The 15,131-nt window shown below is 38.5% G+C and overlaps 2 protein-coding genes across 5 annotated transcripts in view; both read left to right on the forward strand.

Annotated features, from left to right (window-relative positions):
• arhgap39 (Rho GTPase activating protein 39) overlaps positions 1–15,131 on the forward strand; it is a 297,088-nt gene that overhangs the window by 133,091 nt on the left and 148,866 nt on the right. The gene's annotated exons all lie outside the window — the stretch shown is intronic.
• gfus.1 (GDP-L-fucose synthase, tandem duplicate 1) overlaps positions 1–15,131 on the forward strand; it is a 31,539-nt gene that overhangs the window by 13,181 nt on the left and 3,227 nt on the right. For 2 of the 3 annotated variants that reach the window (XR_012395476.1, NM_001008620.1), the window contains 7 exon segments: positions 1,286–1,400; positions 3,821–3,949; positions 6,155–6,228; positions 10,190–10,323; positions 10,446–10,577; positions 13,539–13,618; positions 14,259–14,358. Coding sequence is in view for 1 of the 3 variants with exons in the window: in NM_001008620.1 (NP_001008620.1) it covers positions 1,286–1,400; positions 3,821–3,949; positions 6,155–6,228; positions 10,190–10,323; positions 10,446–10,577; positions 13,539–13,618; positions 14,259–14,358 (764 nt within the window). In the remaining 2 variants the exon portion in view is untranslated. 3 annotated transcript variants of the gene reach the window in all.

The raw sequence follows: 15,131 nt of genomic DNA on the forward strand, positions 1-15,131 counted from the left end.
TTGAGTTGAGAAATGATTTGTTTATGATCGCTTTGTTATGATCAATTTGTTTATGATCACAAATGAAAATTAATTTTATATAAAGTCATGGTGTACACAACAATCTCTGGGCTTGCTGCAAAACAAATACCAAAGTTGTAACAATTTATAAAAAAATTAATCACTTTCTGGCCATCGGATATTAGGCATGGGCATATATATTGCAATCGTGATTTTCGAAAGTATTAAATTGTTTTGTAAACGTTTATTATTACCATTTCATGAGTCTCCCCATACAGTTGAATAGAGCGCTTGGATCGGAAGCTGCTCCGCGTGACGTCACACTTAACAAGCGGATTACATGAGTATATGAAATACTTGATTTTGATTGGTCAGTCGTGACTTTCTAAAGTACGTTATTCCAGATAGCAAATGATTAAACTAAACACAGGCAAAAAAATTACTTAGCTTAATAATACATACAAATGTTAACGTGTTTTAATGTATTTTACTTGATTTAGCACCAAAGTTAATTTTATTTTTCACCTACTAAACAGTTTTTTTGGGCGGCACAGTGGCTCAGTGGTTAGCACTGTGACCTCACAGCAAGAAGGTCGCTGGTTCGAGTCCCGACTGGGTCAGTTGGCATTTCTATGTGGAGTTTGCATGTTCTCCTCGTGTTGGCGTGGGTTTCCCTCACAGTTCAAACACATGCGCTATAGGGCAATGGATTAACTAAATTGACCATAGTGTATGAGTCTGTGTGTGAATGAGTGTATGGGTGTTTCCCAGTACTGGGTTGCGGCTGAAAGCGCATCCACTGCATAAAACATATGCTGGAATAGTTGGCGGTTCATTCCGCTGTGGCAACCCCTGATAAATAAGGGACTAAGCTGAAAAGAAAATGAATGAATCACTTCTCCTTTTCCCAGTTCAGACAATACTCTGAATTTGGCTATCAAACTTTGGTTATGTAAAAGAGGTGTCTGTGAGTGCATCTCTAGCTGTGGTGTGTCCTTCCCTAATCTCAGTGAACTAGAACTATTACTCAAACATGGTTATCACACATGGTGTAAAACAGAAATTAATGTAATAATGTCAAATAAAGCATTAGACATGGTGTTCTCTGTACAAGTTAAGTATAGTTGATGTATTATTAGCCCCCCTGTATATTTTTTTCCCCATTTTCTGTTCAACACAAAGATTTTTTTGCACATTTATAAACATAATAGTTTCAATAACTATCTTCTAATAACTTTAATACATAATTTCTAATAATAAAACACATTTTCTTTTGGTGCTTTAGGAGCCCTGAAGAGACTAAAGCAGTGTTTGAGAAGCATCGTCCCACACACGTCATTCATTTAGCTGCGATGGTCGGCGGACTCTTTAGAAACATGAGACAGAACCTGGACTTCTGGGTAATTATTGACATTGTTACATTGGATTAGAGCTCTGGTGAAAAATCATTTGAAAAAATTGATTCTGCAATTTTTAAAATGCATAGATATTTCTGCTTGAATCAATTCTGAGCTTAGTTTTTAACAGCGGCGAGCACTTACATTTAGCCTAGAGCACAGTCTACTGTAAAAACCTAGCCTAGAGTATTGTTTGCTTTAAAAAACGAACATAGAGTGCTGTCTGCTGTTATAAAATACACTAGACCGCCATCTGCAGTTAAAAACTGTCCTAGATCGCCATCTGCTGTTAAAAAGTAGGCTAGAGTTTTGTCTGTTGATTAAAAACTAGCCTAGAGCATCATCTGCTGTTAAAAACTGGCATAGAGTGCCATGTGCTGTTAAAAACAAACTTAGAGCACCATCTGCTTTTTAAAAACTATTCTAGAGTACCATCTGCTGTCTTAAAACTAGCCTAGAGTGCCGTCTGCTGTCTAAAAACTGTTCTAGAGCGCCGTCTGCTGCTAAAAACAAACCAAGAGTTTCATCTACTTTTTAAAAACTATTCTAGAGTGTCGTCTGCTATTTAAAAACTATTCTAGAGCGCCATCTGCTGTTTGAAAACTATTCTGGAGTGCCGTCTGCTGTTTAAAAACTAACCTAGAGCACCATCTGCTGTTTAGAAACTAGCCTAGAGCACCATCTACTGTTTAAAAACTAGCCTAGAGTGCTGTCTGCTGTTAAAAGCTAGCCTAGAGTTCCTTCTGCTGTTAAAAACTAGCCTAGAGCACCATCTGCTGTTTAAAAACTAGCCTAGAGTGCTGTTTGCTGTTAAAAACTAGCCTAGAGCACCATCTGCTGTTTAAAAACTAGCCTAGAGTGCCGTCTGCTGTTAAAAACTATCCTAGAGCAACATTTGCTGTTTAAAAACTAGCCTAGAGTGCTGTCTGCTGTTAAAAACTAGCCTAGAGTGCCGTCTGCTGTTAAAAACTAGCCTAGAGCACCATCTGCTGTTTAAAAACTAGCCTAGAGTGCCGTCTGCTGTTTAACCCTAGCATGGAGCGCCGTCCGCTATTAAAAACAAACCTATAGTGCCTTCTGCTGTTAAAAACAAACCTAGAGCACCATCTACTTTTTAAAAACTAGCCTAGAGCAATGTCAGCTGTTAAAAACTAGCATAGAGTGCCATCTGCTGTTAAAAACTAGCATAGAGCACCGTCTGCTTTTAAAAACTAGCATAGAGCGCCGACTTCTGTTAAAAACTAGCCTAGAATGCTCTCTGCTGTTTAAAAACTAGTATATAGCACTGTCCGCTGTAAAACCCTAGCCTAGAGCACCGTCTGCTGTTAAACACTAACCTAGAGTGTCATCTAATGTTTAAGAACTAGCCTAGAGCACCGCCTGCTATTAAAAACTAGCCTAGAACGCCATCTGCTGTTAAAAACTAGCCTAGAGCGCCGTCTGCTGTTATAAACTAGCCTAGAGCGCCATCTGCTGTTAAACCTTAGCCTAGAGCGCCATCTGCTGTTATAAACTAGCCTAGAGCGCCATCTGCTGTTAAACCTTAGCCTAGAGCGCCATCTGCTGTTATAAACTAGCCTAGAGCAACATCTGCTGTTAAACCTTAGCCTAGAGCACCATCTGCTGTTAAAACTAGCCTAGAGCACCACCTGCTGTTAAAGCTTAGCCTAGAGCGCCATCTGCTCTTAAAACTAGCCTAGAGCACCATCTGCTGTAAAACCCTAGCCTAGAGCACCGTCTGCTGTTAAACACTAACCTAGAGTGCCATCTAATGTTTAAGAACTAGCCTAGAGCACCGCCTGCTATTAAAAACTAGCCTAGAACGCCATCTGCTGTTAAAAACTAGCCTAGAGCGCCGTCTGCTGTTATAAACTAGCCTAGAGCGCCATCTGCTGTTAAACCTTAGCCTAGAGCGCCATCTGCTGTTATAAACTAGCCTAGAGCGCCATCTGCTGTTAAACCTTAGCCTAGAGCAACATCTGCTGTTAAACCTTAGCCTAGAGCACCATCTGCTGTTAAAACTAGCCTAGAGCACCACCTGCTGTTAAAGCTTAGCCTAGAGCGCCATCTGCTCTTAAAACTAGCCTAGAGCACCATCTGCTGTTATACCATAGCCTAGAGCGCCGTTTGCTGTTATAAACTAGCCTAGAGCGCCATCTGCTGTTAAACCTTAGCCTAGAGCGCCGTCTGTTGTTAAACCCTAGCCTAGAGCATCACCTGCTGTAAAAAAAAAACTAGCCTAGAGTGCTATTTGCTGTTAAAAACTAGCCTAGAACGCTGTTAAACATTGAGCTCAAAATCAATTTAAGGCAGACTAGTGCTGCATTTTGATTATTTTTCTGCTGATTTTCACCACAGCTCTACTGGAAGTCTATAAATGGATATACAAATTAATTTGTTTATTTGTTTGCTTTTATTTCCAGAGAAGTAATGTGTTCATCAATGACAACGTGCTGCAGGCGGCTCATGATTCTGGAGTGGTCAAAGTGGTTTCTTGCCTGTCGACCTGCATCTTCCCAGATAAAACCACCTATCCCATAGATGAGACAATGGTAAACGTGTACAGTCGTGTGAAAAAGTTAGCACACCCTACTGATTTAATGTTTTTCTGTTTCAGCAAATAATGGTACTTAGCGGATCTTAAAATCTATGCATCGCTTGACGTCTCACAGCGCGTCATTATTTATTGAAAAAATAAAGCCAAGGCAGAAAAGCCATGGGTGACTGTTAAAACACTCTCCATGCCAGATTAATAAAATCTAGCCCCGGTTGCCAGATTCTTTCAGAAAATGTCTGTTGCTCTTGGTTTCCAAACATCTACAGAACTTAATGATTGTAACATTCAGAAAGTAAGTATTATTATACCACAAGCAACAGCAATGGAAAATTACTGCTTGACAATATTATCTAGACACACTACAGACCTTTACATGGACACTTTCTCTTATCTCCTACTCATGAAGACAAGTTTCTCTTGAGTACACACAGTCATATGGTTTTAACAATATGGAAAAAAGGAAATAATAGTAAAGCAATAATTATAGGAAAGCAGTAATAATAAAATGCAATATAAAATGACAAATGAACTACTAATCAATCAAATAATATAATGATAATTACACTCAACTGCCATTTTATAAGGTACACCTTAAAGTACCGGGTTGGACCTTTTTTGCCTTGAGAACAAGGAAATATTCCTCAGAGATTTGACATGAGAGCATCACACAGTTGCAAATTTGTCAGCTGCACATCCATAATGCCAATCTCCCGCTCCACCACATCCAAAAGCTGCTCTATTGGATTGAGCTCTGGTGACTGTGGAGGCCATTTGAGTACAGTAAACTCATTGTCATGTTCAAGAAACCAGTCTGAGATGATTCACGCTGTATGACATGGAGCGTTATCCAGCTGGAAGTAGCCATCAGAAGATGGAGACACTGTGCTCATAAAGGGATGGACATGGTCAGCAACAATACTCAGGTAGGCTGTGGCGTTGACACAATGCTCAATTGGTAATAATGAGCCCAAAGTGTGCCAAGAAAATCTCCCCCACGCCATTAAACCACCACCAGCAGCCTGAACCATTAATACAAGGCAGGATGATCCATGCTTTCATGTTGTTGAGACCAAATTCTGAGCCGAGCATCCGAATGTGTCAGCAGAAATGGAGACTCATCAGAGCAGGCAACGTTTCTCCAATCTTCTATTGTCCAGTTTTGGTGAGTCTGTGTGAATTGTAGCATCAGTTTCCTGTTCTTAGCTGACAGGAGCGGCACCCGGTGTGCTCTTCTGCTGCTGTAGCCCATCCGCCTCAAGGTTGGACGTGTTGTGTGTTCAGAGATGCTCTTCTGTAGAGCTCAAGTGCTTATTTGAGTTACTGTTGCCTTTCTATCAGCTGGAACCAGTCTGGCCATTCCCCTCTGACCTCTGGCATCAACAAGGCATTTGCGCCCACAGAACTGCCGCTCACTGGATATTTTTTCCTGACCATTTTCTGTAAACCCTAGAGATGGTTGTGCGTGAAAATTCCAGTAGATCAGCAGTTTCTGAAATACTGACTATGCCACGTTCAAAGTCACTTAAATCCCAGTTCTTCCCCATTCAGATGCTGTTTTTGAACTGCAGCAGATCGTCTTGACCATGTCTACATGCCTAAATGCATTAAGTTGCTGCCATGTGATTGACTGATTAGAAATTTGCATTAACGAGCAGTTGGCCAGGTGTACCTAATAAAGTGGCCGGCAAACGTATACAAATGACTGATGATTGCTGCTTTCTTGGTAATGTTTTATGTTGCATAAAAATTTGTAGTTTTTTGTTAAGGGAAGGTTCATATCAGTGCAATTTATGTGCTAAAAGTGTTACAAGTCTGATCACTGTATACTGGTTTTTAGATATATCTACTGGGTCCAAAAACAACCAAAATAGGGTCAGGGTAAAATAGTTTTCCCACCATTTCCAATAATAACTCCAATAATTGCTCATATTTACATGCATTTATTTACAAATTGTAATCATACTCTCAAAAGGCTCTTAACAAATCACATTTCATTCATCGTCCTTACTGTAACTTTCAAAACTCCTTATACCAAATCATTCTAAACAAATTGGTTTTAATGACAAACTTATTAACTTAATTAATTTCGTGATTTGAGAGATAATTGTCACACGCCTTTAAGACTTTGATATCTGATCTATAGAGCTGTCCTACTTGTTTTTGTCATCTAATTAAGTGTTTTCTTCTGGGTGTGTTTTAGATCCACAATGGTCCTCCACATGAGTCTAATTTCGGGTACGCCTACGCCAAACGCATGATTGATGTCCAGAACAGGTCAGCGGCAAAGATCCTTGCTCACCAATGTATCATATATCCGGATATACAGCTGAAGTCTGAATTATTAGTCCTCCTGTATATTATTTTACCCCAATGTCTGTTTAACCGAGAGCAGATTTCTTCAGCACATTTCTAATCATAATAGTTTTAATAACTCATCTCTAATAACTGATTTCTTTTATCTTTGCCATGATGACAGTAAATAATATTAGACTAGATATTTTTCAAGACACTTCTATACAGCTTAAAGTGACATTTAAAGGCTTAACTAGGTTAATTAGGGTAAAGTTAGGGTAATTAGGCAATTCATTGTATAACAGTGGTTTGTTCGGGAGGCTAAAACTAATATTGCTGAAGGGGGCTAATAATATTGACCTTAAAATGTGTTTAAAACAATTAAAAACTGCTTTTATTCTAGCTAAAATAAAATAAATAGGACTTTCTCCAGAAGAAACAATATTAGAGGAAATACTGTGGAAAAACTCCTGAATCTGTTCAACATCATTTGGGAAATACTTGAAAAAGTCACAGGAGGGTGAATCATTTTGACTTAGTGTTACATCCCGACCAGTCTAGGGTTAGTGGGAACAATAACAAGTGTAAAAAAAAAACAAAGAAATAAACTCAAATACTCAATTCAGGGTTTTCCCCTTCTCCTGTCCCAACTCACAATAATCACAACACTGATCAAGTAGCAACAATATTTATTATTTTTTTAGACAACAAAGATAGAAGCATCTCTTCAGAAGGGAATCCAGGCCAAAATAATAAACAAAAAAACAGCTAACTTGCGGGGAAATAATTCTAACTTACCTGCTCAAATAAAAGTACCCCAAATAAAATTACAGCACACTTCCCTTTCTCCCTTGCTGCCACAAACCAGGAGAAAACGTTTTAAAGTAAATGGCGATTCCCAACCTACCGCTTCTGTTTCTAACCAAAAATAATATATATAAATATTTAATCAGAAAAGCCAATAGGTTCAGATTTAACAAAGAGCCGTTTTAGAAAATAATTAAATTGTCAGTAACAGAAATCGATCAATTCACACCAAGTCAACCAACAATTTGGGGCAGGAGATAGGAGACGCTCGGAACAACAGCGGCGGCGACGACGGAGATTTGCGACCTGCACAGAGCAGAAAGATCTCCCCATTTTTCCTCTCCTCCAGCTTATATACGCTCCCACACGCAACACGGCTGGACCGCAATCAAGCGCAGCTCTAGGGGGAGAGAGAGAGAGAAAGAAAGCTGCTCATGCTCCACAGCGCACAACACAACATCAGCTCCAAATGCATAAACAAAACACAAATCTGTATATATATAATATTTATATATATAAAATAAACAAACTAATAATTAATACGTTCTATAACGTAACACTTAGATAATCTTACAGGCGCAGTTCAACAAATCAACATTCATAGTAGGACCGAATAATATTATGGCTGCTTTTTTTTTCTGCAGCATTCTTCAGTGTTTTATCCTTTGTGTTAGAAAGAAGCTCAAGCAGGTTTGGATTTAGTAAATGTGGGGAGTCAACGGATCGTTCCAGAACCGAACAAGCCACAGACCATGTTATCCTTAAAAGATTGGTTGGTGCCTACGAGTCTGAGATTGATTTCATTTTCAAAGCAATCCACAGGCACCCAGCAAAAGGCAAATCCACAGGATAACTAGCCAGTCAACATCACAGTTGCGTGTTAATTAACTTTACACCTTAAAACAATAAGAGGCTCTACAATCAAAAACCCACCAAACCGGTTTTTGAGAAGTACCTTTTGGTTTGCGTGCCCTTTGGCGTCTGCAAGGAATACACATTCTCAGGCAGACACAGAAGCGATCAGAAACGCTTCCTGAATTGAATGGACATTTAAGTAAAACAGTTTATTTGAGTAATGTACGTTTGCTTTATGTTTCTGTAGGTTTTTGTGTGAACATGTTCCATGTGTTTAACAAAACTGTTATGGATAGTTATTGAGTAATAGCCCTCAGTGACAAATGAAATCTACAGAATGTTTGTGAAATACTTCATGTTTGGTATCGATTGAAAGCTAGGAACATTTCAAATGCATTGGTTTATATGAAGAAACCATACTATGAAAAGTGTCGATGTTATAAGACTTTATTTTAACCACTATGCTATCAAAGCAGCACCCACACCAGGTGTCAACCCGGCCTCCTAGAGGGCAGAATTGGGGTGTGACTCCACCCCACACCTTATCTGATTGGACAAGCATTGTGTAGACCCAGCCTCTACCAAAGCCTATAAAACTTTGAACAAAGGAATTTCATCGTCGTCTTTTGCCGGTCATCTTTGCCAGTCGTCACCGCCGTTGCTGCCCGGACGTCGCTCTTCTCGTGCTGTGGCCGTTACATCGCCTCGCCGGAAGCCTCGTTACATCACGGAGCAGACCGCGACCTTCACTTGCTGCCGGCTCGACCCCCGATCTGCTTGTGCAACCGCTTCAACAACAAGCCATCGGGTCAACACATCCAAATTCTGAAACTCATCATAACTACAGGAACCCAGGAAGGACTTCGAACGCCGCTTTGTCCAACATCCGTATCCCTAGCAACCGACTAAGGAAACCCCTCTTCACCGACAAGGGAATTCCATCACGTCACTGAAGTTGCTACGCTGACCAATCAGCTTCGCCGGGATTTCCCTTTGGACCAGTCGAGGAAACCAAAAATTACATCAGAACGCAAGTAGCACAAACAAGGTTTCTACCCATTACTGAATCTGGTGTGAATTATGTTTAAGTAGTAAAGAATAGCAAATTTCTCTGCTTTTATGGTTTCTCTCAGGTTGCAATGCTAAGAACTTAGCAAAGGCTAGAAGTTGAATCCACTCAGTCAAAACTCTCCTCAAACTGCTTGTGCGTGTGTGTATGTATGTGCATTTGTTTGTTTTACGTAGATTAGTACTTTGTGTTATAGAGTAGCAATAAACTTTTGTTTCGTTTTAAGATCCGTGTTGGTGTGTTGTGTGCTTTATAAGTTAATGCCTCAGCTTCAGATACTGCTACCTTGCTTAATAAATAATTAGATACTGTTTTTATATTGTTATTGTTGGCCACGTAATAATATAATACAGAATTGCTTTACACTAAACGTTCTATTTGCTGGTCAAATACTTAAGTTAAGTGTAAGCTTTAAATAATTCTATGTGAATCATGTTCGAATCTTTGATTCGAATCCCCAAAGTTTAAACATGATTTAAACCAAAGAGCTGATTCTTACATAAAAGACGAGGAAATGATGGCAGCATTTATATTTTTGTGTGAACGGTTCTTTTAACACTTGAACTACTTTAATTTAGTTACTACTAGAATTACCATAGTGGTCTGTCTGGCCTTTCTTGTGTACAGTTGAAGTCAGAATTATTCACCCTCCTTTGCATTTTATTTTTTTTTTTTCTGATGATGTTGAACAGATTCAGGAATTTTTCACAGTATTTCCTTTAATATTTTTTTTCTTCTGGAGAAAGTCTTATTTGTTTTATTTTGCCTAAAATAAAAGCAGTTTTTAATAGTTTCAAACACATTTTAAGGTCAATATTATTAGCCCCCTTTAGCAATATTAGTTTTGGATTGTCTCCGGAACAAACCACTGTTATACAATGACTTGCCTAATTACCCTAACTTTACCCTAATTACCCTAGTTAAGCCTTTAAATGTCACTTTGAGCTGAATACTAGTGTCTTCTCATCTAATATTATTCACTGTCATCATGGCAAAGATAAAATAAATCAGTTATTAGAGATGAGTTATTAAAACTATTATGTTTAGAAATGTGTTGAGAAATCTGCTCTCTGTTAAACAGACATTGGGGAAAATATACTAGTGAATTTGAGAGTGAGAAAGATATTCATCAGATAATATTTAATTGTAGGTTAAATGTATAATGTTTTAAATGTAATAATTGACTCGGCATTTGGGTTTGTCCACCATCAGGGCGTTTTTTCAGCAGTTTAATCGGCGATACACGGCCGTCATCCCCACCAACGTGTTTGGATGCCATGATAACTTCAACATTGAGGACGGTCACGTGCTGCCGGGCCTGATCCACAAGACGTACATCGCAAAAAGTGAGACTCATTTAAAGCACACACACTTTCTGAAGGGTAAAGTAGAGTTAGAGTACACATGAAATATTTTATTTATTTGTGTGTGTGTGTGTGTGTGTGTGTGTTTGTGTGTGTGTGTGTAGAGGAAGGTAAACCTCTGGTGGTCTGGGGTTCAGGTCGCCCCCTGCGGCAGTTCATCTATTCTCTGGATCTGGCTCGTCTGTTTGTGTGGGTTCTGCGAGAGTATGATGAGGTGGAGCCCATCATCCTATCCGGTAACCAGTTCTTCTTTACATTTTTTTTTAATCAATTTTGATCTGATTTATGGTGATATAGAGTCTGAAATGATGTAAATTACACCCTCTAGTGGACAGGAACCGGCTGCACCATCAGCATGACTTGAAAGGAGTCACAATTTACACACTAGTAAATATTTTACACCACTAAAGTTAGTTTAAACATAATGCTACGCTCTAACTAAATATTTACAGCAGCATCCCCCCATGTGAAGAGCTCAGATGCAAAAAAACTGGATTTTTCTTCTACAATGAGCATTTTTGCCTTTTATGTTCAGTTATTTTATGGTAAAAGCAATGAAAATATTCTACTTTTTGCCATAAAAGAAAAATTACAGAACCAAGACAAATGAACCTGAGAAAAATTGTAATATTAAAATTGACTGACTAATGTAATGTACTAAAAAAATACCAAAAAGTACCATTTATTGCCATACTACTGAAAGCAGCAGCAGATAGTTCAGCTCAGATCTGGACAATAAAATAAACCGTCTGAAACTGAACTCCAGAACTGAGACTCAGTGCAAACCAACACATACAGTATCAGTGATCCAGCATCTATATTTAATCATGTTAAAGAGCTTTAATATGTATTCATTAGATTATAAACATTAGCATTTGGCTGGAGTGCAGTGAGTGCACTATTCTGTGCTTCTGATTGGCTGTATTTACATTTCTGTCCTGTTTCGTCTGGTGCAAACAGCCTGATTACTCATCACTGCAAATCTCATCATGTGTTGTTAGGACATGGGGTTACAATGTCACCTGCTCACCTAATGTTTACGCTCCTAATATTTATATTATTTGCTAATTAATAACCTCATGGGGAACTCTGAATCTGCGTCTCATTTCGGAGTCTGCAACTGTCCACCAGAGGTCGCATTTCAGTCACAGATGCATGCTCTGAGAATCTTCCTGACTGACTGAATGAAATACGCTGTTTTCCACCAAGGCAACCCGGATGCTGAAATATAATTGGCTACACTGGAAGTGGGTGGGTTAAATGACCAAAACAAAGACAGCCATTCCGGCATGTAACGCACATCCTCAAAGCAGAATATCTGACGTCAGCATTGTTTTTCAGATAAACAAGAACGTTCACTTAGGATGTTTCTGAAATATCTGCAAACATATGATGGTGTTTTTGTGCTTTAGAAGAGTCAAAGTTATAAACTAGCTAGTAGTTACTAAGCCCCTAGTGTGGACTTCACCTTCCAGTTTAAGAAAGGACTTACGAACAGTCGCTGCAACCCTATCCTGGAGTATAGAAAGAGCTAAATAAGTTAGTTTTGTTTACATTCAAATAAAAATTTTCGAATGTATTTTTCTCATACAGAGTCATCGACAGTGTCATATGCAGTGAAATGAATACATAAATAAAGACAAATTAGACAACCCTGCTGTGATCAGAGACTAAGACACATTTCTGTCCAGTACTGCGTGTTTCTTGTCATTTTGTAATTAATTTGTTCAGATTTATGGTGATAAAGAGTCTAAAAATGTAATTCAATTCACCTTTATTTGTATAGCACTTTTACAATGTAGATTGTGTCAAAGCAGCTTCACATAGAAGTTTATAGTAAATTGAATCAGTGTAGTTCAGTTTTCAGCTGCTCAGGATACGGCCTGGTCCAGGATTATGGAAACCTTGGGATCATCTCATCAGTGGTCTTGTATCGGAAAAGTGGCGCTGCATAGTCTGAGGGTCTCGGGATGAGTATCCCCAGCTGAAAATAGAGAATAAAGAGAATAATTAGCGTAGCTGCTGTTCATAGTGTATATAAACGAGATGCAGAAACCTGCATGGAGCACATTCATGCATCATACTGCTAAGTGATGCACTGAGTGTATGCTTTACTAAACAAATAGGTCTTTAATCTAGTGTTGAACTGCGAGAGTGTGTCTGAGCCTCGGACATTATCAGGTAGGCTATTCCAGAGTTTGGGAGCCATAAACGAGAAGGCTAGACCTTCTTTAGTAGACTTTGCTATTGTAGGTACTACCAGAAGCCCTGAGTTTTGAGATCTTAAAGAGCGAGTTGGATTGTAGTGAGACAGAAGGTTGGTTAGATAAACAAGAGCTAGATTATTTAGAGCTTTATATGTAAGAAGCAATATTTAAATTCAATATGAAACTTAACAGGCAGCCAGTGTAAGGAGGATAACATTGGGGTGATATGATCATATTTTCTAGACCTGGTCAGAACTCTGGCTGCTGCATTTTGTACTAATTGAAGTTTGTTAATAGAGGATGCTGGGCAGCCAGCAAACAGAGCATTACAGTAATCCAGTCTCGAAGTCATAAAAGCATGGACTAGCTTTTCTGCATCAGAGATGGATAGCATACTTCATAACTTAGCAATATTTCTCAGATGAAAGAAGGCAGTTTTTGTGACATGGGATATATGATTTTCAAAAGTTAAATTGCTGTCTAATGACACCCAGATCTTTTATTGTTTGTTTTATACATAGATAAAGACATCAACATAAATAAGATAAAACTACGACTTTAGAATTACAAGTTTCACTGCTGGGATTTGGGTCAAAGACACATTTCTGTCCAATTCGAAATTTTTCTTTTCATTGTATTATTAATATTGATCAAATTTATGGTAATAAAGACTCTGAAATGGTGTATTTTCTGCCCCCTAGTGGACTGGAGTATGTAAATAATAATAAAAAAAAACATTCTGCAGAAACACTTTGACATTCTCCCTTTGTACTGTCATCAGAGGAGGCAAGCCCCACAGTGATCAACTCTCCCTCATTAGCATAAACAGACCTGAGTGCAAAGCAGTCGTATTCATTCAGTAAATTTCAATTTATTTGCATTTATCTTGCTTTGCATGAATGTGAATGTGTGGGTCAGCCATAGTTAAGAAACAGAATTTGAGATGCTGTATTCATTTGTTAGTTTTGACCTCCTCATGTTTCTATGTAGTTGGTGAGGAGGATGAGTTGTCCATAAAGGATGCTGCGGACGCTGTGGTTGAAGCACTGGAGTTTACAGGTGACGTGATCGTATCCTTTATTACACAAACAAACAATCCACTTCTTGAATCTAGGAGGTTTTGTTATTTATTATAATAAAAAAACTTTCTTGCGGCACGGTTGCTCAGTGGTTAGCACTGTGGCCTCACAGCAAGAAGGTCGCTGGTTCGAGTCCCGGCTGGGTCAGTTGGCATTTCTGTGTGGAGTTTGCATGTTCTCCTTGTGTTGGCGTGGGTTTCCTCCGGGTGCTCCGGTTTCCCCAACAGTCCAAACACATGCGCTATGGGGGAATTGATGAACTAAATTGACTGTAATGTATGAGTGTGTGAATGTGAGGGTGTATGGAGGGGTACTAATTTTACAGATATAATTTCACAGAAATATAGTTATATGGATGGTTGGATTTTTCAGATTTTTTTCAAGATGCTGAGCTTCAAATACAAACAGATGGATGAATAAATGGATGGATGGATACATGGATGGATAGATAGATAGATAGATAGATAGACAGACAGACAGACAGACAGACTTACGGATGGATGGATGGATGGATGGATGGATGGATGGATGGATGGATGGATGGATGGATGGATGGATGGATGGAATCATGTATGTAGTTTTAGTGTAAACTAACCCTCAAAACACAGACCTTAACTTTTACTTCTCTCAGTATGACACCAGTAAAGCAGACGGACAGTTCAAGAAAACCGCCAGTAACGCCAAACTGCGCAAATACCTGCCAGACTTCAAGTTTACTCCATTCAGAGAAGGTGATCACTCACACGCACTCATGATTTTTTTTTTCATGATTAACAAGAACCAGTATGTACCATTTCATTGTACAACAAAATCACTTCACATTACTTAAAAAGATGGATTAAATGAGAAAAACAAACAATTAAATAAAAGAAAATAATAATAAAAAAGAGGAAAGGGTAAACAATTATCACATTACACACAAATGTACATATATTTTTTCAAATTTGGTTAACAAAAGTTATTCAATGCACTTTCACTACAGAAAATCCAAATGTTTAATGCAAAAATGTTAAAAGAGGAGCACGTATTAACCGTTTTAATTGCTTTTTCTATTTTTACACTATTTTAAATTCACTTTTATAAAGATTTTATATTAATTTACATATCTTTTTCTTGCATCATGATGTATGGAAGCCCGTTCTTGCCACTGATTGCCACTGACTTTTATAAAGTCGCAAATCGGAGTTATAAAGTCGCAATTCTGAGTTATAAATTCGCAATTCCGAGTTATTAAGTCGCAGTTCAGAGTTTTAAAGTCGCAATTCCGAGTTATTAAGTCGCGAGTTGTAAAGTCGCAAATCTGAGTTATAAAGTCGCAATTCCGAGTTATAAAGTCGCAATTCCGAGTTGTTAAGTCGCAATTCCGAGTTGTTAAGTCGCAATTCCGAGTTAAGTCGCAATTCCGAGTTAAGTCGCAATTCCGAGTTATAAAGTCGCAATTCTGAGTTATAAATTCGCAATTCCGAGTTATTAAGTCGCAGTTCAGAGTTTTAAAGTCGCAATT

This window comes from Danio rerio, chromosome 20 (assembly GCF_049306965.1).
Source record: "Danio rerio strain Tuebingen ecotype United States chromosome 20, GRCz12tu, whole genome shotgun sequence".
Classification (NCBI taxonomy): Eukaryota; Metazoa; Chordata; class Actinopteri; order Cypriniformes; family Danionidae; genus Danio; species Danio rerio.